General features: G+C 37.4%; 1 protein-coding gene across 5 annotated transcripts; it reads left to right on the top strand.

Moving 5' to 3' along the window:
* On the top strand, window positions 1–22,833 carry LOC141527471 (V-type proton ATPase subunit D-like). 5 transcript variants are annotated; one of them, XM_074242985.1, is made up of 6 exons: window positions 1–2,255; window positions 2,321–2,381; window positions 2,447–2,499; window positions 2,582–2,620; window positions 2,718–3,260; window positions 22,056–22,833. In XM_074242985.1, the coding sequence occupies exons 2-5, from the start codon at window positions 2,335–2,337 to the stop codon at window positions 2,864–2,866; spliced, it is 288 nt and encodes a 95-aa protein (XP_074099086.1). In that variant the 5' UTR covers window positions 1–2,255; window positions 2,321–2,334; the 3' UTR covers window positions 2,867–3,260; window positions 22,056–22,833. The 5 variants fall into 5 exon arrangements, with proteins under 5 accessions (XP_074099086.1, XP_074099083.1, XP_074099082.1 ...); XM_074242982.1 differs by having other exon boundaries at window positions 2,447–2,620; window positions 2,701–3,260; XM_074242981.1 differs by having other exon boundaries at window positions 1–2,381; window positions 2,447–2,620; window positions 2,701–2,964; window positions 3,156–3,260.
* The last annotated feature ends 1,368 nt before the right edge of the window (window positions 22,834–24,201 follow it).

Below are 24,201 nucleotides of genomic sequence, written 5' to 3'. Positions count from 1 at the left end.
GATCCCTTAATTTTTTCCAGTAGTGTAGTTCAAATGTTTTTTCCTCATCATATATTGAAACATGTAATACATTTTCTAGTATACTGTAAGAATTAGAATAATTGCATGTTTTGCATCGATCATTAATTTCTAATTTAAATTGTACTAAATTTCTAATATCACAATTATCATCACAAATTTTAAGAAATACTGATACAGGATCGTTATTTGTCATAGAATAAGGCTGCTCTATTAATGACTCTTTAATGTCACTGGACTTTAAAAGTAATTCGCGATTATTATATTTGCTAAATAAATTACTAAGTTTATTGTTGACAGATTGATTCTTTAGGCCATGATTGATTAATAATGTCCTAATTATTGTATTATTAAACATACATTGAATAATTGAATTAAGACCATCGGAAACGTTATCACAGTTTTCGATACCTCGACAATCTAATAAACTAAGAGAAGCTTTTTTCGCATTTTTGAGTTCAATTTGAATAGAATGTTCTTCAACTGCCCAAATCATGTCCCATACTTTTTGCCAACGTGTATCAGGAATTGGTATGGTAGGTAAATCAGACCTATAAATTTTTCTTAAACGATTATATTCTTTAATTGCTGAAGAGCTTGCTTTAACGGAATGAGGATCAAAATTGATTAAATGTAGTCCACGTAACTCTGTTACACGAGATAGGGCTACATAAATTTGACCAACATTAAAAATGGTGTTCCCTGCTTCAATGATGACATTTTTTAAACTTAAACCTTGATTCTTATCAATAGTTACTGCATAACTCAAGCATAATGGAAATTGTTCTCTTACAACGAAAGCTCTTTCAAATAATTGAAATTTTACTTTAATACCATTTTAAAAATCAGCTCCTAAATTATCATTTATTATTATTATGATATTGTTGCTAGTAAATAAGACAATGCATCAAACGAATAATTACAATACGAATTATATAAAAATTATGATTATTTGAAACCCGCTCAATCGAATAACAATGCCACCTACAGGAAATGACCAAAAGATCATAGAATGTACACATTGCTTAATGAGAATTCTCGAGACCCTGAACAGCTGGTATATTCGAAGAAAGTAAAACTCAAACAATGTTTAGCCTATTATCTATTTGGTCTGGTTAATAAATTAAATTAAATTAGAACAATATGTTTAACAACATACACATAGGTTGTTGGATCGTTTAGTTAGTAGTTTACTCTGTAATTTTTTTTGTATTCATAAGAAATTTTTTTACATTCTTAATTTAAAGTTTGTACTTTTCCCACGGATATGAAATGTTCATAAAATTATTATAAAAATAAATTAAACTTTTATTTTCCGTAAAGAAACTAGTAGCATCGATAAAATTTCATGAAAATTAGTCGCGTATATCTTTTGGATGAGATTGATAGACTTGAATTATCAATCATAATATTTATATTTTATAAAATCGTAGGAAAAATTTTTTATATTTTTTGTAATTTAGGAAATTGTGAATTTGGATTTAATACCACAATCCTTAATAATTTAATAAAATAATCGTACTGTTCAATATTATGAATGCAATTATTTTTAACATCAATCTATTGTTATCATTATAATAACTATCAGTATTATCTTCATTTTTATTGTTATTATTAGCATGATCATTTTTATTACATATTATTATTATCATAATTATGTTGTTAGTAATTAATAAGATTCATCAAACTCATAACGAATATAAGCATTATGTACAATCGCTTTCATTAATGCCTGGGTTAGGAATTTCTCACTTATAACCACTCAACATATTTTTATAGTCATGGGTGATAAGCTGTTGTGGTACACTGAGAGTACGAAACAGTGTGAACATTGGCATACTAAACGAAAAATATATTTAGAATGGTTAGTAGTGTAGTGACGGATGTAAACAAATATTTATGGTGAGTAAATAAATCAAAAGTTTAATCTATTTAAATATTAAATACAATATTTAATGATTGTAAAATTTTTGTTTTTTTAATTATATTTATTGTTATTGATTATTTATATAAATTTCCAAAGCTGTCAAATACTTATTAAATTATGTCAATCCGCTAGACTGAAAGTCAATCCTCTAAAGGATCAGCAGAGAAAGTTAATGCATATTGCTGGTGGTAATATGTCACAAAGATCGTAATGGACATCAAACATACAATTATCAAGAGGATCACAACGCAGCTCTAATACAAATCTTCTCCAACAAAAATCAAACTTGGTTCTACCTTCCACTTTTAATGTACGTAATTGACGTGAAATCAAAATAGAATCAAACCTTGACATAATCTACGAGTCTCCCAACAGCTCGGCTAAAGAAAATGATATGTCAGATATGTTTTCTTCTCTTCGAGCCAAGCGATCCCAGGTATCCAGTAAGAATTCACACAAATTATAAACTCGAATAATTTTTAATATTACCTTATTTTACAGAATCCCCGAGTCCTGCCAAAAGAGCTCCGGAAAAGGAAGCAAGAGACCTAAGAGTAAGTTGCAAACCCTCAGGATTCGTCTCAAGGAATTGTTCTCAAGTTACGAACGTCTTGAGTGAATTTTTTACTTCCGTAGGAATCGTTCCAAGTGAAAGCGACTCTCATTACATTTTAGGTACTTAATTATTTAAAAAAATTCATTTAAATTATTAAAACTATGAAAAATCCAAATCCTTATTAATTATTTCCAAAAAGCGATCCATTGATTACAGTGAAAAAAATCCAGCAGGTCTTCCTCTCCAATGATTATTCCAGAGGAGCTATTTTAAAAGAGTTTGACGGTTATTGTAGGCAAGTCAACAAATGTCTAATTGCCACCACAATAAATTTGTCTGATAACTGTCAATTGGATTCATTCTAAAGTTCTCCAGTGATTAAAATTTTTTTACAAGTTCCAGCTATCCAGAGTACAGTCTTAAACAGTCTGCTGACTAAAATAAATGAGATTATTGTCACTGCGTAAGTAATAAACTCTTCAATAACATAATAAAAAAAAAAAAATAAAAATAAATTAATAAATCAATTAACTTTTCTTTCCTCATCTACGTCACTTATTTTATTTATTATATATATTCTACTTCAGTTTAATAATTAGTGATTATTTGAAGTTTAATTGTTGTAAAACAATTGGATTGATGGATTTATTTCAGATCACAAATGTTGATAAAAGTCAAGTCTTACTGGTGCAACCAAAGGCCATGGATTATTAAAAAAGAAAGCTGATGCTTTACAGATGAGATTCCGTGTGATTCTTGGTAAAATTATCGAGTTAAATATTTTTTTTTTTAATTTCTTTTTCAGTAAAAGAAAGTTCAATAGATAAAAAAGATTTTTTTTTGTTTTTGTAAAGTCTACAGTGATGTACGTTCGGTTTTAATACCGGTACCTTCCCTCAAACTTGGGTAGGTTTTCTTACAAGTAAACTTATTTAGTGGCCTTGAAAAAGACCGTTGTTATTAAAACTACGTTGTAGTCTTAATTTCTTGAGATGACTTACTAGTCACACGCTCTTGAAAAGAGCTTTGAATAGTGAGCTCTGAGAAGAACTGTTTAGATTTTAGCCCTTAAAAGAGCTGTTAGGATAGTACTCGAACGTAGCTGCCTTTGAAACTGACTCAGTGTATTTGATATGATCCGAGTTGGCCGAATAAAGACTTTGAGTTAGGGATAGACAAGCTTTGCACGCTTGCTATCCGAAACACTGCACTGTAGTTGGTAAGCCTTGCTCGCTTACTGTAGATCTTTGAGTTATTTCTTCTTCTTCTTCTTCTTCTTCTTCTTCTTCTTCCTCGCTCGATGGTTTGAAGTGGACTGTGTGGTAGCTCTCCTCGCTGCCTCTTTTAAACGGTCTGGTGATTTGAGAGGGGATTGAATTGTATGAATGCATTGGCTCGCTAGCTCCGATGGACTGAGTGGGGGTATTGAAGGTAGCGGCCCAATTACAACTTAGAATACTTTCCCACTATGACTGGCTCTCTCGTTATGGTCCGTGCGTTTGTTAGTACCTGATGAAGATCTTAGCTATGACCAGTGCGGCCAGATCGTGGGTAAAACTTACCACCTCTCTGATGCCGCGCGCGCCACGCACATAGCGAAGCAATGTATCGGTGTGTCGGGTTCGGGGAAGCAGCCGACTACGTGTAGCTGGATCGTAACATATTACGGCCGATACCTCCTGCATATAAAAAAAAAAATATGGATGAAATTTTTTTCAGGCAATAATTTTGGCATAAAAATAAATAAATATTAATATTAATAATAATTATAGTTATTAATAACAATTGTTATTATTAATGGTAACCTTAAAATCCTAAACACAACTTTTATATAAGATTTCATTTATAATCTTAAAATGCTCTGGTAGCCGGCAGGTATAATTTTTGGTTCCGTACTCCCTAAGTTGCGTGTTATTTTTATTATTAGTTATTATTATTATTATTATTATTTGTTATTAATTGCTCAGGGGGGTTTTCCCCGGAATCCGACTCTCCGAGGGCCCAGCCTGAGCGCCATCCATTACTGCTGCACCACTCCGCACAACAAGGCGGTTAGTGAGTGCAGCAGGCCAAGTTCATTTGCCTAAGTAGACGCAGGGATCCCAAAATGACAGCCTTTTGCATCCGCACTGCTAGAGACACGGCTGCTGAACTGCAAGCCGGTATCTTCGCAAGTGAAGACACAAAAGACTGTTTCATCCCTCCAAGGACGCCGACAACCAAAACGACGAGCTTGACACGGTAACCTGGGTACAGTTTGCCAATTTCAAACAGGAGATCCTGATATATCTGGTGTTTGTGCTCTTCTTTGGCCGAGATATTGTATTCGGCTGGGGCCGAAAACTCAATGACATAAATGTCACGAGTAGCCTTGTCAAAGAGCACAATATCAGGTTTGTTGTGGTCAATCCGCCGGGTTGTTGCGAATGGTATGTTCCAATAAATTTTGGAACTGTCATTCTCAACAACCTGCGGAATATCTCCTGGCAGATAAGGCAACACTGGTGTCTCATCGATACCGCAGCTATATCTGAGATGATAATAGAGTACTCGCAGGGCAGCATTGTGACGCTGTATGTAGGCACCTCTTGCCAGCACAGGACATGCCGACAAAAGGTGCATCAGCGTCTCCGGATGTTGTTTACACGTCCGACAGGACGTGTCCGGAAGCTGCGCCTGGAGCACCTTGCTACGGTATTCGAGAGTGTTGATAACACCATCTTGGCAGGCAAATATAAACCCTTCGGTCTCGGACATCAGGCCAGCTGACTTCAAGAAGGAGAATGTCAGCTGGGTGGACAAGCCATGGTCACGGACGTGTTTGAAATACACGCTGTGCATGGACTTGTCCATGTGTTCACCGAGGAGTTTTTTTCCTCGGCTATCCTGACGACGCTCTTGAACTCCTTTTTCGGGAGTTCAATGAGAGCGTTTATTTCTCCGAGACCTAAGGTATTTGCCGCGTAGATTGCTGCCTTATACAAGAACGACCCCTTCCGCGCATTTTCATGACTATGAACAAATTGCATCAGGAAGTCGTCCTCGTCTGCTGTGAAATTGGCAACCTCGTATGTTAAACCCAGAACCAAACGATCGTGAAGCCGCTCCAAGCTCTGCAATCCTCTCCCTCCGATGTTCCGGGAGAGGTACATCCTGGCGACTGATGAATTAGGGTGCATGCTCTGATTCATATTGATGACTTTACGGGTTTTGATGTCGAGATCTTTCAACTCATTTCGAGGCCATTTCAGGATCCCAAAAGAGTAAAGTAGGACCGGGACAGCGAGCATGTTAGTAGCTGAGACTTTGTTCTTGCCGGAAAGTTCTGATGACCAGATCTTCCGGAGTCTCCTAACATACTCACTGCGAAGAGTTGTTCGGACTTCAGAGACGGCATGCATTTGCCGCTCTTCAATCCCTAGATATCTGTACAACTCTCCGGCGTCTAATTCTCATAAGACGCTCCCATCCACTAATTCGACATCTCCACCCGTATCAGAGCACTTACCCTTCGCCAGGTGTACGACCGCACACTTGTCCAACCCAAAAGACATTCCGACATCTCGTGTGTACTCTGCTACGATGTTGATGGCCGTTTGTAGATGATCTTTGTTGGCACTGTATATCTTTAGATCATCCATAAACAGTTGGTGAGTGATCGAGTATACTCGATCACTCGGTAGCCCCGCAGAGTACCCACGAGTTTGTCGGAGGGCAACAGATATTGGCAGCAGTGAGATGCAAAACAACAGAGGGCTCAGAGAATCTCCCTGAAAGACGCCTCTCTTGTACTGAACAGTTCCGGTTACGTGCAATGCATTTCCACTTCCTATGTGAAAACGCGTTCGCCAGAGCTGCATCGTACGTTGTATGCATCCCACTGTTTGGCGATTGATTCCGAGGCATTTGAGCAGATAGAGAATCAACTCATGTGAAGTTGAGTCAAATGCCTTACGGTAGTCAATCCAGGCCATAGACAGGTTGCGTTGGTAGTAGATTGCGTCTTGAATGACGCATCTATCTACCAATAAGTTGATCTTGCAACCTGACACGCCCTGTTTACTGCCACGTTGTTCGTATATCTGTTGCCACACAGGCTCTATCTCCTGCAAGATACGGTTATTTAAGATTTTTGTAAAAATCTTGTAAACCGCATTCAAGCAAGTGATAGGCCTGTAGTTCTTTGGGTTGGACAAGTCACCCTTTTTAGGGATGAGTACGGTTCGCCCTTCTACCAGCCAGTCTGGAATTGGTTCGTCGCCCTGAATGTATGATGTAAAAATCCGGGCCAGATGAGCATGTGTAGAAGAAAATTTCTTCCACCAGAAGATGTTTATGCCATCTGGACCCGGGGCACCCCAGTTCTTGCTGCCATTCAGGGCTTTACGAACCTCTTCCACACTGACTGCAGGGCTCTCTTCGGCGATGTCCTGCCGTCGGTGTTCTCGACAGAATGCCTCGAAGTCGTGCAGAGCTGGAGTATCCGGGTTGACGTTTGGTTGATCTCCGTACAATTCACTCCAAAAGGCTTCCACTCGCTCAGATGATGGATAATTCTCGGGAACAGCGGTCTTAGGTGACAGAAAGCGTGAAGGGTTGGATCGAAACAAAGAGTTGTCGATCAACCGCTTCAGCCTTTTCTCTAGTGACTTTTGGAAGCCACCAGAGCCCGCAACCTGTTAAGAGATTCTTCTTTGATGACAAGAAGAGTACTCTTGTTCAGTGTGTGATGTCGCCTTCGAAGTTCTGCCGCCAGGCGACGAACTTTGGCGTGTACGGTCTTTGAGTACTAACATACTCTATCACACACTGAATGCGGGAGACTTGTTTCCGAGAAATGTCAATTTTGTGTCCAAGTTGAGCGATGCGCAGCTTCAACTTCGCCTCGAAAGAAAGAGAATGTCTTCTCTCTATCGGCAGAAGCGAAGCCGCGGCACCGTAGACAACTTGGTTGACAGTGAGCAGAGTGGAGTCCTCTTGAAGCTGTGTGGGGAGATCTTCGTTCACCGTGTCGAGCTGTTGTTTTGAGTGAGTCATCTTTTTGGAGATGCTCACTTGTCGACCTGTAAAGAGGTTGTCGTTGTCCTCGGAGAAACGGTGCCGTTCTTGGTGTAGCGGTGCTGGAAATGAAGGCCGATTAGACTGCCTTCTATTTGGCAGCAGCGATCGTCGATTATGCCGAAGGTATGAGGCGTAATTACGCAGGTGTTTGGGCGTAAAATGTCTGTGCTCCGGATGCATGCCACACCAAAGTGTGTGCATCCGGGCCATATACCCTGATACCTCCGGCTCGCTGTTCTGCCAGCACACCAAGAGATCGGCGCGAAGCTCCTCCGTCCACTTAAACTTAATCCTATAAGCGCCGGGGTCGTCATAAGTCATCGGGTCCGGTGTGCTCCTCCCACCTGATGACTGGTCCTCATCCGAAGAGGACCGGTTGTGGGGAGCACTTCTGAGATTATACTGTTTTGGAACTCAGATATTACGGTGCAACGGGTAGTTGGCCCGTTGCTCCGGTTACGTTGTTAGCCTACAGACCAGATGTTGCGGTCTGCGTTTCCCGCGGTGCGCCACTAGGAGGCCACGTAACAAGCACCGCTATTATTATTACTATTATTATTATTATTATTATTATTATTACTATTATTACAAAAATCACATATTATATCTTTTAAATAAATAATTAACCAAAAAATCATACGACTACAGTTAAAAATTGTATCATGTTATGCTGTAGTATAGTATTCGTTATAATAATAATAATAATAGTAATAGTAATAATAATAATAGTAATAGTTATAGTAATAATAATAATAATAATAATTGTTAATTGTTATCCGGAAATTCCCAAACACAACTATTATATAAGTTTTTGATTTTGTATCTTAGACGCTGCGATGGCTGTGCGTCTAAGTTTTGGGTTTCAAACGCACAAGGTTACTTGTTCGAAACCGCAATGAAAGCGAATTTTTTTTTTTTGTTTAAATTTATTTATTATTATAACAAAAATAATAATTGAATTTATCTAAATCATTAATAAACTTAATGAATATGTGACGACATAATATTTTTGCAGTACATATCAACGTATTTGTATCAATTATTTTTATTTTAAGAATAACAATAATATTTATAGCAATAGCAATAATAATAATAATAATAATTGTTAATTGTTATCCGGAAATTCCCAAACACAATTCTTATATAAGTTTTTACATTATCTACTCAAGCGCAGCAATGGCCGCGCGCCAAAGTTTTTGGCCTTCGACGCGCAAGTTCGCGCGTTCGATTCCGCACAAAATTGCTTTTTTTTTTGTTTTTTTTTTTTCAATTGCTCTTTAAAGGCACAGATTTCCACATCACCCAAGTGGTACTGTGCTTCGAGATGCGTTCCCATTATTTTTCATGGCGGGTCCCCAGTAGGCCTAAACCATGTCACCTAAAACTTAGATGGAGTAAGTTATTTTTTTACAATAATTTTGTAGTTAACGTTTTAATTAATAAAGTAATTAATGGCAGAGCTTTAAGCTTTTTTTTCTTAATAAGCAAATTAAAATAACTAATTTCTTAAACTAAAGACTAGAAATGCCTAGAAATGTAAAGGAAGCCGAATTGAAGATCCTAACTTCGTCAACAAATGAATGGAATAATAAAAGCAACTTAAGCTTTGACTAGTATACTTTGTTAATAAACTATCTAATTATAAACCTTAAAGCTCCATATTATTTACAAAACTGATAAAAGTAATGAATATTTAAACCTTTGAACAATAAACTTAATTAATTAATGGATGTTTCTATAATTAAATATAATAATTTAAGTTTTTAACACTTGACTAGACTTGACTGGATAAAATAGTACGAAGCAAAGCAGAAGGCTCTGATTTCTTTATAAAATAAAGGATATAATTAATCTTATTAGCAATAAAATTATCTATTGAATAACATTGTTTAAAGTTCTGACTTACGTATAAAATCACAAAAGCTTTATCTAATTTACAGCAATTAAAATGTACAGTGGAAACGTTTCAAAGATATAAATGAAAATTCTTACGATTCATCCATTTCCCAATCATCTCCACTATCGAAAGCATGGACATTCATTACTTCTGACTGGGGCTTTTCTTTTTCGCAATACAAATTGCGAGATGACATCATTCCCACAAGATTTTTATCAATCGACATTTCTACCGCAGTTAAGTGACTTGATTTTGAAGAAGATCGTATAACACAAAGGGAATTAAGGGTTTGTGGGCTTAAGTTGTTCCTTTTCTTGGTTTTGATGTCAGGTATGAGAGAAAAAGCCCTCTCCGCCGCAGCGTTTGAATGAGGAAGGGCCCTGACTGCACTTAACAATGACCTCATCATCGGAAACTGGACAACATTATCTGAAGTAGTAAGAGTGCAAATTTCTATCCACATATTATCAAATGAAAGTTTGCACCATTGCTCCTTCAGAGTCGGATTGATACAGTACAATGAACGCCATTCTTCCTGAATTAATTCTTCTGAAACTCTAAGTTTTCGACAGACGTACTGTACTTTAGAAATCGATGATTCTCGATCGGAGTCAAGAAGAGCGATTTCCTTTGAAAAAACAGTCAAATTTGAGAAGAATTCATCGTTAAATGGTAAACGTTTACGAATATTTTCTGCAGCCAATATAAGAAATTGTAAACAATTGTAGCGAAATTGGTTGACAATAGATTCAGGAACGCCAAATAGATTTAATTGATCTTTTAAGTAATCTCTACACTCGTATCCGACATCAACGTCAGCTAAATCAAGTTGATTGCCGCTAAAATTAAAGTCGATATTGCGAGCTTCGAAGATTACAGGGTCTAACAAATGTGGATTCAAGAATCTTTGAAGATATTCAACGAGTAATTTTTTCGAAAAAGGTTGCAACTCATTAACTAATGTCTTATGAGCCTGAAAATAAGAATTGACGCTTTCTAAAGAGCTAAGTGCAAATTTTAAAAAAATCAGATATGCTTTCGTCATGGGATCGTTCATAACCTCTAAGAAGCTATCTGCAGTTGCAACGTTTTCCGAAGCTTGATCAACCATAAAACCATAGATCGCTTCCCAATTCTCTAAAATTCTCGTAATGGCGATCCGACGTGATAACCATCGCGTTGGAGCAAACCGCAAAAGGTTAGAAGGGTGTTCATAGTAAGCTCTCTGAAATGTTCGAAATTCTGCTAAACGTTTTGGACTACCATTGGTGAAAGTTGGAATTTTGGACATAAAGTCAAGAATATTCTCTGGGATCGCAGTACACGCATTTTTAGCAACCAGCGCTAAAGAATGACGTATACAAGGAAAAGTTAACAGATCAGGAACAACTTTGATCGTGTGGGTTTTAAACGAATGGTTTTTGCAATCATTACTGATGCATTATCACATGCAAGACCAATAAAATTATCCAGAGGAATTCCCTGTTTTACCAACGCATTTGTAAACTGTTCGGAAAGATGTTCACCAGAACAGTTAGTAGCATCTACTTCAATCAACTCAATCAACTCAGTCTTTACGATTAAAGAATCGGGAGCAACATATCGAACCATCAGCGTCATCCATTTATCGTTCGTATTGTCTGTAGTCTCGTCAACAAAAGCAGAATATTTTGTTTCTTGGAGATCTGTTACGATTTGCTGTGAGTGATGAACGCTAACCACATGGTTAACAACCCCCGTAGCTTTTGTTTTACCCAATGTCATTTTCTGTAAAACTGCAGGTTCTTGACCGATAGTTTGAAAGAGATTTAACATTAGTGGGGCAATTGACAAGGGGATATTATTTTCAGCCAAAAAATGTGCAAGCCGAATCTCAGCTGCTTGAACACGTTCATTGAAATCCAAATCAGATGAAGATGAAGGTGAAGGGGAAACGTTCGATAAATCAGCAGAGATAATAAAAGAATTCATCATCTTCGAATGTGACACGGATTTGGAATGCCTGTCAATTTCCGAACGACCACAAAATAAAATTAAATTACACGCAAGACAATGAAACTTAGTTGAATCTGACGGACATTCCTTCACCCATGTCTTCCACTGTGGATGATCGACGAACCATTGGTGTTGAAATGTTTTGGACTTTTTAGATTTTTTGGCAGAAGGCTCTAGTAAATCCATGATCAAAAACAAATAAAAATAACACCAATGCTGCGATGATCAAAAAGAATGAAAAAGAAAAAAAAATGAAAAAAAAAACAAATGATAAATTGTTAAATTTATGAATTTAATAATAAATCAACTATTGAAATAAATAAATAGAAAAGAAAATAATGATAAAGTAATTAAATACCTGATGAAATTACTGTGTAATCCATAAAAAAACTGCGTTGAATCAGCAATCTTCTTCCACGGTTTAAACGACTTGAAATATCGCGAAGAACTGACCATCTCAACACTAAAAGTTAACGAACAACGCAATAGCCACATTACACAGAATTAACGATTTAAAAATTCACGGAAAACGGACCAACACAACATTAAATATCCACAACGTAACACACACACACGACATATACAAATTCCGCAACACTAACGGCTTAAAAACTCTCAGAGAACGAACCAATTACAACACAACACTGAAAATCGATAATGCATATTACTTCGGATCTCAGAAATCAACAATGTTAAAACCCAGAGAGAATCGACAAATCACGAGCGTAGCAGTCTGTTAGTAAACAAACGAACCGGCGTTTGTGAGACCATAGCGTCATGCTAAATTCTCGCGCGCTTTGACAGACCTTCGGAAATTTCTTGTATGTCATTACAAGCAAAAAATTTTTTACCGCTTAATGAAAATATATAATACTAAGGTAATAATTAAAGAATAAATTAATTATACGATAAACAATAATTGAAAAAAAAAAAAAACAAAAAAAAAAGCAATTTTGTGCGGGATCGAACGCGCGAACTTGAGCGTCGAAGGCCAAAAACTTTGGCGCGCGGCCATTGCTGCGCTTGAGTAGATAATGTAAAAACTTATATAAGAATTGTGTTTGGGAATTTCCGGATAACAATTAACAATTATTATTATTATTATTATTATTATTATTATTATTATTATTATTATTATTATCATTATTATTATTATTGCTATTGCTATAAATATTATTGTTATTCTTAAAATAAAAATAATTGATACAAATACGTTGATATGTACTGCAAAAATATTATGTCGTCACATATTTATTAAGTTTATTAATGATTTAGATAAATTCAATTATTATTTTTGTTATAATAATAAATAAATTTAAACAAAAAAAAAAAAATTGACAAAAAAAAAATTCGCTTTCATTGCGGTTTCGAACAAGTAACGTTGTGCGTTTGAAACCCAAAACTTAGACGCACAGCCATCGCAGCGTCTAAGATAAAAAATCAAAAACTTATATAATAGTTGTGTTTGGGAATTTCCGGATAACAATTAACAATTATTATTATTATTATTACTATAACTATTACTATTATTATTATTACTATTACTATTATTATTATTATTATAACGAATACTATACTACAGCATAACATGATACAATTTTTAACTGTAGTCGTATGATTTTTTGGTTAATTATTTATTTAAAAGATATAATATGTGATTTTTGTAATAATAGTAATAATAATAATAATAATAATAATAATAATAACTAATGATAATATTAAAAAAAAAAATGTCACTCAATTGCGAATTCGAACACGCAACTTAGGGAGTACGGAACCTAAAATTATACCTACCGGCTACCAGAGCATTTTAAGATTATAAATGAAATCTTATATAAAAGTTGTGTTTAGGATTTTAAGGTTACCATTAATAATAACAATTGTTATTGATAACTATAATTATTATTAATATTAATATTTATTTATTTTTAAAATTTATTTTTATGCCAAAATTATTGCCTGAAAAAAATTTCATCCATATTTTTTTTTTATATGCAGGAGGTATCGGCCGTAATATGTCCTGCTACACGTAGTCGGCTGCTTCCCCGAACCCGACACACCGATACATTGCTTCGCTGTGTGCGTGGCGGGCGCGGCATCAGAGAGGTGGTAAGTTTTACCCACGATCTGGCCGCACTGGCTACGACTGGCTTTCTAGTCATGATCAGTACGATTATTAGTCCTCAATGAAGACCTTGACTATGGCTAGCTCCCTAGTCATAGTTCTTGCGATTGTTAGTACTTCATGAAGATCTTGATTATGACTAGCTCTCTAGTCATGGTCCGCGCGATTGTTAGTGCCGAATGATGAATTTGAGGGTTTTTTCAACATTGTCCCCCCCAAATTCTGCAGGAATGCAGAATTTCACTATGATGTATGACCCAGATGTCGGAAAAAGGGTCTTGAGTAGGGGAGTGGGACTGAGTCGGAGAGAGAGGGCCGATGGCTGGTGCAGGACAGCTGAGGAGTAGGGCGCGGAAGAAGGGACAAGGAGGGAAGCGACGGCAGCTACCTACTCTTCGTCATTTATGTTCGCCTGATACTTCAACGGGCGAATTTTCTCGAGAAATTATTAATTAACATTCTAAATAATCCGGTTTTCTTTATTAAGTTGTTGTTTAAGAGTGCAGTATTATTATCCTAATTATTAATAATGATAATTTACGATATCGCAAATATTATTCACCAAAGATGTGTGAAAATATTATTTAGTTAAGTTAGATTGGATTATAAATATTCAAAACTATTTTGTGTTAGTAATATCGTTTTGTTTAAAACAATTAAGGTTTAATAGTTTAGCTACCAATGTTGAATATCTAGACGGGTTAATAATTAGTTAGTTATGAAAGTATTATTTTGTTTACGATGATTATTTATTGTGATTATATTTCTTTAGTTTATTGAAAAAAAAATAATGCAATTAATTTTGGAAACAAATTATTGTAAATTTCCAATTTATAAAAGAAATTATTCTAAGTCCCAAGCCGATTTAGTATGGGAAAGCGGCGAATGGATATAAAATGAAAGAAATGACGATTATTATTTAAAAGAAAAATATTTTATAAAAGGAATTTTCTAAGTCCCGAGCAAATTTTAGTATGGGAATGTATTCTGTTGATATTTGATTGTCGATGTGAAAAGTAAAACTCAGAATTTGACGAACCGAATGGTTATAGAATGAAGGAATGCCAATTAATTTGATAGTTTGTAAATAACGTGTAGAGGGCAAAAACGATTATTCTGGTTCGCTGTAAGTGACTTTTGGAAAAACTGATAAAAGCGAAAATTGGCGATCGGAAAAGCGAGTCTTGTGACAGAGTGTTATTGAGGGAATATTCTTCCACCAATAACAGCTGGAGGGACATTACCTTGGTTCGTCTAGAACACTGGTAAGTACCTTTTGAACTCTCAACAAGATTTTGACTTCCCCGGATTTTTGACCCTCTGTCAAAAATCCGGTAGGTAATCACAAGCCGTGTAGGTGGGAGCGGAGAGGACACTCTCCATCCGCTCTCGGGGTAGAGATTTAGGCCCAGGGTGACGGCTAGTCTCCTGGGAAGTGGGCAACCAGGTTTTGGAATATTAGTTCGCGATTTTGACACTCACGAGAGTGAGAATGCGTGAGAGTTTGTTTTGTACAGACCAGTTTTGATCGGGCCGTGATACGCGTGCGTTGATCGACGTCACGAAGTCATGTTGTGTATTTTTGTCGTTAGATTTAGTTGTTGAGGTTTGAATAACCTAAAATTTGTACTACGAGCTTTGTTATTTTTTTTGTAATCTTTTCCATTAACGTATTGAGTTGATTTTGGTAATTAAATGATTATTTTGTTTCTATATCATAACCTGTTTGATATTTTGAGTTATTTATTTAGACGTAGTTATGTATTATTTATTTATAAGTAACTGAGTTCTGTTGGTTTTATTTTGGATTGTATTTTGTTGTTTAAACCCCCTTTTACCCTGGACTCCGGCGAGCTTCAGATTCGAGCAAGGGGGCGTTTTGTGTCGCAGTATCGTTCATATTCGTTCGGCGTTTATTCTTCAAAATAATAAACACTCAAAAATTACCCGTTACAGATGTATCTTGATGAGGAGCTAATGGGAGAAGAGCTAACTTGACAATTGGTCTGGTAAGAGTTGTTGTAGCGGTCTTGATAGTGACTACTCGAGTAAGTCCATCTTTTCCGGGGTGAAGTTGAATTACTCTCGCGAGAGGCCATTTTGAAGGGGGAAGTCTTTCATCAGTTATTAGCACTAAAGATCCTAGTTTGATATCTTCTTGTTGGTTGCGCCACTTTGAGATGGACTGATGTGCAGATAAGCATTCAGCTGACCATGGGTTCCAGAATTGTTGAAATCGTTCCTGAATCCGTTGGAATTGAGATAGTCTGGACTCGTTTACGGAAGTTATAGATGGTTCAGGTATTGAGTTGAGCGCAGCTCCTCGAATGAAATGGCCTGGAGTTAGGGCTGAGAGGTCCTCTGGATCATCTGATAGAGCACTGAGAGGTCTTGAGTTGAGCACTGCTTCAACTTGTGCTAAGAGAGTAGAAAAATCTTCAAATGTGAAGCTGGTTTCCGATTGGAGATGACGTTTGACAGATTTCACTGCAGCTTCCCATTTACCTCCCATATGCGGTGTTCCTGGGGGATTAAATCTCCAATTGGTACCATCATTGGTGAGTAGGCGTTGAAGCTCTTTTGATTCCGATGTAGCCTGGGAGAAGAGACGTTTCAATTCATTGTCAGCTCCTTTGAAATTAGTTCCACAATCGCTATGTAATGTTTTGCAGATTCCTCGTCGACTAGAAAATCTTCGAAATGCCTTCAAGAAACCTTCGGTTGAGTAATCTGAGACTGCTTCAAGATGAATTGCTGATGTTGAGAAACAGACGAAAACAGCTATCCACCCTTTAAATTTTCTTGCACCTCTTCCTTGGAACGTTTTAAGAGTTATGGGTCCAGCGTAGTCCACACCAGTGGTTTCAAAGACTGGTGATGGAGTAACTCGAGATGCTGGAAGAGGGGCCATAAGTTGTTGAGTTTTGACTGCTTGAATTCGAGCGCATGTTAAGCAATGATGGATGTAAGATTTAATAGGAGCTCTGCCGCCCAGAATCCAACATTGACGTCGTAGATATGCCAAAGTAAGTTGTGTCCCGCCATGAAGGATTCGCGTATGAGCGTCAGCGATGAGAAGTTCTGAGAGTTTGCATTTACTCGGGAGTATTGGTGGATGTTTGCTCTCTGGATCAAGTTGAGAGTTCTGAAGACGTCCTCCTACTCGAAGTATGCCTTGATAATCTAATCTTGCAGTTAGTCTAGAGAGGGCATGAGACTTCACCAGTGGTTTTCCTGACATGATAGTGCTGATCTCAGATGAAAAGTATGCTTGCTGCGTTGCTTTTATCCAGAAGAGTTTTGCTTTTTCTAAGTCTGCAGGTCCAATTGGAGATGTTGATATGTTTGCGTTGGGGATCCGTTTGAAACATGAGATGGCTCTTTGACAAAGTGCTGTTATTCGTAGTAACTTGTTAAGATCCTTGTGGAATGTTTTTACACATGGAAGATCGATTAAGTCCCAAATTGTTGGCTGTATAACTGCTGTTAACGAGATGCCAGGTCGTTCCTCGAGATCTTCTGTTGGAGATGGAGCTACGAAGATTGGCCAATATTCAGGAGATTGAGCTAACCATGGTGGGCCTGTCCACCAGAGATGATGCTGAATTAGTTGAGAAGCGTTTAGACCTCTTGAAGCACAATCTGCTGGATTGAGCTTTCCTGATGTGTATCTCCAACTTGCATTTGGAAGTGTCTGATGAATAGTTGAAACTCTGTTTCCAACGTATTCTTTCCATTTCATGGGGTTATTTTTAACCCATGCAAGTGTTATTGAAGAGTCGGTCCATCGAAATACTGGGACATCTTGGAGTTCCAATGTAGATTGCGTATGCCTTATAAGTTGAGCGAGAAGTACAGCAGCTGAAAGCTCTAATCGTGGGATGGTTAGTCGCTTGATCGGAGCGACTCTAGTTTTTGAGCAGACTAGAGTGACTTTCGAATTTCCTGTATGATCAGTGACTCTGAGATAAACAACGGCTGCCATTGCTAGCTGAGAGGCATCGGAGAATCCATGTAGTTGGATAGAGTACGAATTAGATTGCAGATTAATCCATCTGGGTATTCGAAGTTCAGTTAGCTTTGAGATGTCTTCTTTAAACTTGGCCCATTGATGAATTGTATCAGGGCAGAGTTGATCATCCCAATCTAGCTTCTCAAGCCATAGCTGCTGGAGTCGAATCTTTGCTCGAATTACTATAGGTGAGATGAGTCCTAATGGATCAAAGAGCTGAGCTACTCCAGAGAGAATCGACCTTTTAGTTATTGAGTCCTTTTCTGAGATGGTACCTTGGAACGTAAACTGATCTTGAGAGGACGACCAGGAGATGCCCAATACGTTTGATAACGAATCATCAAAGATATGAACTGTTGACTCGTCTTTTAATTGAGATGCTGATGGGATGATGAAGTCCTGACTGTTGCTTTTCCACTTATCTAATGGTAGGCATGCTGAAGCGCACATATGGTTGAGCTGCTGAGCGATTTCATTAAGAAGTTCAATCGTGTCAGCTCCACCGGAGATGTCATCTACATAACTTCCTTTCAGGATTGCATCTACTGCAAGTGGATAATTCTCTCGTTCGTCTTCCACTAGTCGCTTGAGGGTCCTGCAGGCAAGATACGGCGCTGATCGAGTCCCATACGTAACAGTTGTCTATTAATATGCTTGTACGTTACGCTGCTTGTTGATCCAAAGAATTCGTTGCAAGTCCCAATCTTTCTGATGGACTTGAGTTTACCTAAACATCTTTACAATGTCTGTCATAAAGATGTATTTATAGCGTCTGATCCATAACAATACATCAATGATGTCTCGTTGAGTTTTTGGGCCTGTGTGTTGAATGTGATTGAGAGAGACTTGAGAAGTGGTCTTGCACGACCCGTTAAACACGACTCTGAGCTTTGTTGAGGTGCTCTGTTCTCTGAGAACTCCATGATGAGGTAGATAATAAGGATATTGAGGTTCAGGGGCATCCTTAGGAACCGCTACCATGTGGCCTAATGTTTCATACTCTTGCATAAAGTCCATATACCGCTGTTTGAGAAGTTCGTCGGAATCCAGACGCTTGAGAAGTCGTTTCAGACACCGGTAAGCGATAGCTCTGGAATCTCCCAATTGCGAGATTTCAGCTGATAGTGGTATTCGCACCACGTAGCGACCTTCTTGGTTTCGTGAGAGTGTGCTAGTGTAATAGTCTTCACATTGAGCCTCTGCTAAACTGAGAGATGGCTTTGTTTGATCTGGTACTTCTTCCTGAACACAGAACTTTGTGAGCGAGTCTTGAAGCTCATCGTTTGTTACAGTATGAAGCGACCTGAGGGGGTGATTTCATGCTTGAGATGATGCTGGTCCAAGAAAGGCCCATCCAAAGATTGTGTGAATAGCTAATGGCTCATCTGATTGCCCTTTAATTATTGGAGATGGTTCTAGTATTTGATTAAGCGTGTCTGCCCCTATGAGGATTTCAACGTGTCCAGGCTTCAGGAAGTCTGGATCTGCTCGTTCTAGCTTGCTCAGATGAGACCAATGCTGGTCTGTGATGGAGACTGATGGAATCTTAGTAGTGATTTGAGGCAGGATGTATGCTCTGAGATGGACTTGCTTATGTGAGATGCAGGATTCAATAGTTAAGTTCGTTTGACCAAGGGTTTTACTTGGAGAATGATTACCCACGCCTAATATTGGTATCACAGCTGCTAGATGGTTGAGCTTTGCATCTCTAACTAGCTTGGCTGAGACTAATGTCAATTCTGATCCTGGATCGATGAGAAGACGAGTTGTATATGTTTTCATGTTAGGAGACACTACAAGTGCTTCGCAAGTAGCCAGGATTACTGCGGTTCTTGTGTTAAATGCTGATAAAGCTATCGCCTTTGCCCGAGCAGGCAATTGCTCTGGCTGAGATGATTTGGAGATGTCAATTGTCTGAGACGACTGGCTGTATTTCGTGATATTGGCATCAGTTTGAGATGCTCTTGATCTGAGATGACTTCCGGGCTTGAGATGACTGCGTGGGATTCGAGAAGACTGCTGCCACCGTCATTGTGGAGTTGATTTGTCTTCTGTCTGTGAATGTTGAGACAGCGATGTTAACCTTTCAGAAAAGGCTGCAAGAGGTGCTGGCTTTTCCTTGGGTTTTGTAAACAGGCTGTATAACAATGTATGATGGCGCTCTTTACACAGCTTACAAGTTTGAGTGTTACTGCACTTGTACAAGTTGTGCGTACCTAAGCAGTTGTAACACAACTGCTCGGTCTTGACTAACTGAAGTTTTTCAGCATCGGGCTTTGCTGAGAAGTCTGGACAGAAGGCAAGATTAATGATTCTTGCCACAGTACTTTCAAGTGTTGTTTAAATCCTTCACCCATGGCTTTGCCTCAGTTTGAGATGACGTTCCAAGTTGGTCTGAGATGACGTGATGAACCTTTGCTGGTTGAGATGGCCTAGTATCTGGTTTTATCTTTCTTAAAGCGCTCTTGGACTGTTCTTCCATGCTTTCCAGAGCTCTAGCAGCACCAGTAAGAAAACCAGTTAACTGATCTAAAGATGGGTACTCCGTTGCTGACCGAAGGTGCATCTCCCAATCCTCACGAGTCTTGGGATCCAGATGATGTGTCATGAGGTGGACTATGAGTGAATCCCATTGGTCAACTGGAAGTCCAAGGGCTTTTAGTGAGTTAGTCGACTCAGAAACAACATTGAGAAGTGCATTGAGAGTAGCTGATGACCGAACTCCTGGCGTCTTCAAGCGTAGAAGCTTATCCAGTTGAGCTGCTATGAGAAGTCTTTTGTTCTCATACCTCTTGACTAGCATGTCCCAGGCGACTTGGAAAGAGTCAGCTGAGATTTTTATGTTGGAGATGAGACTAGCAGCATTTCCACTGAGACTATTGCGGAGATGGAAACTTTTCTGCGTTTGAGATGGCTGTATTTTCACCAATTAGTGAGACGAACAAATCTGAGAAGGCTCTCCAATCTCCGAAATTACCAGAAAAACGTGGAATCGGAATCTTGGGCAATGATGATGGTCTGACTGTTGTACCTCCGGTTAAACTTACGTTGGCAAGGCTAGATCCACTAGGAGGGTTAGCTGCTTCAAGCTCTGAGATTCTTTCTTCCACGGCAGCTTGGATATTCACAACGCACTGCATAGCCGTTTCGTAAGCGTTGTTCTTGATGTACGGATCGTCTGGTGGGATCTCGACCTTGGATAGGATGATTTTTTCGTGCTCGACTTCAAACTTCACCCAGTTTGTCTTGAGCATTAGCAACTTTGCTTTGGCCACGTGAATATTGAAGTTGTGATGCGCTTCTGCCTGGACTTCCTTCTGAAGGGACATGATGAAGGCGTATTTGGACTGCTGCAGTGACAGTCTTGCCTGAAGTGCCGACATTCCTGAGGATTTGAATAACAAAACTTCCCGCAGCACTTAGTGCTCCGCAATGCGCAAAGTTGTGAAATCCAATCTCAAGAAACGTCACACACGCCCAGAGATATGTCTTGAGATGTCGCTGATAACTACCCAAGCTAAGGGAAGATCCGGCTCGAGGGACCATAAAATGTTCGGTTTTAATACCGGTACCTTCCCTCAAACTTGGGTAGGTTTTCTTACAAGTAAACTTATTTACTGGCCTTGAAAAAGACCGTTGTTATTAAGACTACGTTGTAGTCTTAATTTCTTGGGATGGCTTACTAGTCACACGCTGTTAAAAAGAGCTTTGAATAATGAGCTCTGAGAAGAACTGTTTAGATTTTAGCCCTTAAAAGAGCTGTTAGGATAGTACTCGAACGTAGCTGCCTTTGAAACTGACTTAGTGTATTTGATATGATCCGAGTTGGCCGAATAAAGACTTTGAGTTGAGGATAGACAAGCTTTGCACGCTTGCTATCCGAAACACTGCACTGTAGTTGGTAAGCCTTGCTCGCTTACTGTAGATCTTTGAGTTATTTCTTTTTCTTCTTCTTCTTCTTCTTCCTCGCTCGATGGTTTGAAGTGGACTGTGCGGTAGTTCTCCTCGCTGTCTCTTTTAAACGGTCTGGTGATTTGAGAGGGGATTGAATTGTATGAATGCATTGGCTCGCTAGCTCCGATCGACTGAGTGGGGGTATCGAAGGTAGCGGCCCAATTACAACTTAGAATACTTTCCCACTATGACTGGCTCTCTCGTCATGGTCCGTGCGTTTGTTAGTACCTGATGAAGATCTTAGCTAAGACTGGCTTTCTAGTCATGAACAGTACGATTATTAGTACTTAATGAAGACCTTGACTATGGCTAGTTCCTTAGTCATGGTTCTTGCGATTGTTAGTACTTCATGAAGATCTTGATTATGACTAGCTCTCTAGTCATGGTCCGCGCGATTGTTAGTACCATGACTAGCTCTCTAGTCATGGTCCGTGCGATTGTTAGTGCCGAATGATGAATTTGAGGGCTTTTTCAACAATTTAATAAAAAATCATTTCGATTTATTTCTAGCCAAAAACATTGATGGGAGAAGTGATGAAAGAAGCGGCATTTCCATTAGCAGAAGCTAAATTTGCGACTGGTGATTTCAACCAAGTGGTCCTCCAGAATATAACTAAGGCCCAAATTAAAATCCAGTCCAAGAAAAACTATGTAGCTAGTGTTAATTTGACAGTATTCGAATTCTACCAAGACGGTACGGATACTTACGAGCTCGCTGAGTTGGCTCGTGGTGATCAGCTACTCGCTAAACTCAAGAAGAATTATCAAAAAGGAGTCAAGCTTCTTGTGGTCGTTAAAGATCTCCAGTCCACGTCAATAATTTTTATGATTTAGGAATTTAAAAATGTTAGAAATAATTAATTTTTCATAATAATTTATTATTATTTAAAATAAATGAAAATTGAAAATCTCCTGTCTCTGTTTTCGACATTCAATTATTTTTTCTACTACTTTATTTTATTAAATTATTATTAATATTAAATTTAATTATTAATGAATTAGTAGTTAGGGTTTTGAAAATTAAGTAACTTTAATATAGGGATTCATATTCATAATAGGCCCGTCGTGGTTGGCGTACTCAGGCAGCTCACTCGCTTCTCTGCCACTTAATGTCTATAATTTTTATAATCTAGGAATATAAAAATTTTTTTAAATTAATTTTTAATAATAATCAAACGAGTATCAATAATCCTAGAGATTGACCAGTCAAGGGATCGCATAATACAAACAATTTTAAAATATAATTATAATTATTAAAAAAAAAAAGAAAAATTTTAAATTTACTATTTTTTTCAAAAAGGGGAAGGAGATTTTTTTTTATTAACAGTTTATTAAGTTTGTAATTTTTTTTTTATTTATCAGTAAAAATATATTTTTTATAAGATTTATTTATTTTTATTTGATATTTATTTATTTTTATTTTATATATTGATTGTCTGAAATTAAATAATTAACGTAATTCCATTTAATTTTAAAGGTTAATATGGAATTTCTTCATGAAGAAGTCCTCATGAAAAGCTATCAGACCCTGGTGGTCGGGGTGCATAAGGTAGCTCCGATTTCCATCAGCTACTAATCGCAGAAATTCCTGTAATCATAATAAACACGAAATTTTCAATTATTATAGAGTTTAAATTATAGTAACTTTGATTATTAAATATAAGTTAATTTTCTAATAATAATCGAAAATATAAATAATAATAAATGGTACATACAACATATTCCTTAATAAGTTGATTGAACCGGTCCATCAACATCTCGGCTGACTTCTTCCGGCTCAGAAAAATTGGACGCTGACTGATTAAGCTGAAATTTTATAAAATTATTAATAAAATCAGCTAATAGCTGAGAAATCAATCGCGGACAAACAACGTAACATGTAATTTATATATATTAAAATAATAATACTCACTTCCATACAGTTAGTTCTCTGGAAAAAAAAGTTGTCTCCGGGATCTCCCGGTCATAATGATGGAGGCGAAGCTTCAGGAGTTCATGGTCCTCGTCGTAGGTCCCTGTAGTTAAAAAAAAATTATTAATAAATAAATAAATGAAAATTAACTTAATCGACATATAGACAGTTTTATAATTTATTTTAGAAATTAGTTATTTTAAAAGAAAGTTACTAAATAATATTATAAATAGTAAAAAATTACTTACAGCGCGATAAATCCTTGTACCACAATGACTCCCCCAGGTAAGTTCCTTTTCCGTACGGCATCTTTGCTTGTGTTTAATCAAATGATATAAAATAAATGAAAATAATTTTTTATTGATAACATTTTGTTTAATGAATGAATCAAAGCGATTGTTGCGTAGCGCGAATTGACAGACATGCGCAGTAGTTATATTAGGTCGAGCAGCGACACTATTTTTTATTCGCGCATGCGCAACAGTTTATGCGCGAAAATTTGAACGACTGAAATCTAAATAACTTCTATTTTTAACTTTTATGTTCTTAAAGCCCGTCAAGACCTTTCATTTGAGTACCCACATGCATTTCTGATATATTTTTCATATATACATATAAATAATGTATATAATTATGAAAAATATGTGAAAATTGTATGCGGGCACTCAAATAAAAGATTTCGGTGAGTGTAACACAAAGATGAACTTAGATTTTTAAAAATGTCAATAATTCATAAGATAAGAG

Source organism: Cotesia typhae, unplaced genomic scaffold (assembly GCF_013202065.1).
Source record: "Cotesia typhae breed Kobodo isofemale line unplaced genomic scaffold, CoteBio_Ctyphae contig_4, whole genome shotgun sequence".
Classification (NCBI taxonomy): Eukaryota; Metazoa; Arthropoda; class Insecta; order Hymenoptera; family Braconidae; genus Cotesia; species Cotesia typhae.
The sequence above is the reverse complement of the archived record's forward strand: the minus strand, read 5'-3'. Positions and strand labels throughout refer to the sequence as shown.

Excerpts from the sequence above, each read along its gene's own strand:
- LOC141527471 (XM_074242982.1), top strand. The coding sequence starts at position 22,068 with ATGGGAGAAGTGATGAAAGAAGCGGCATTTCCATTAGCAGAAGCTAAA.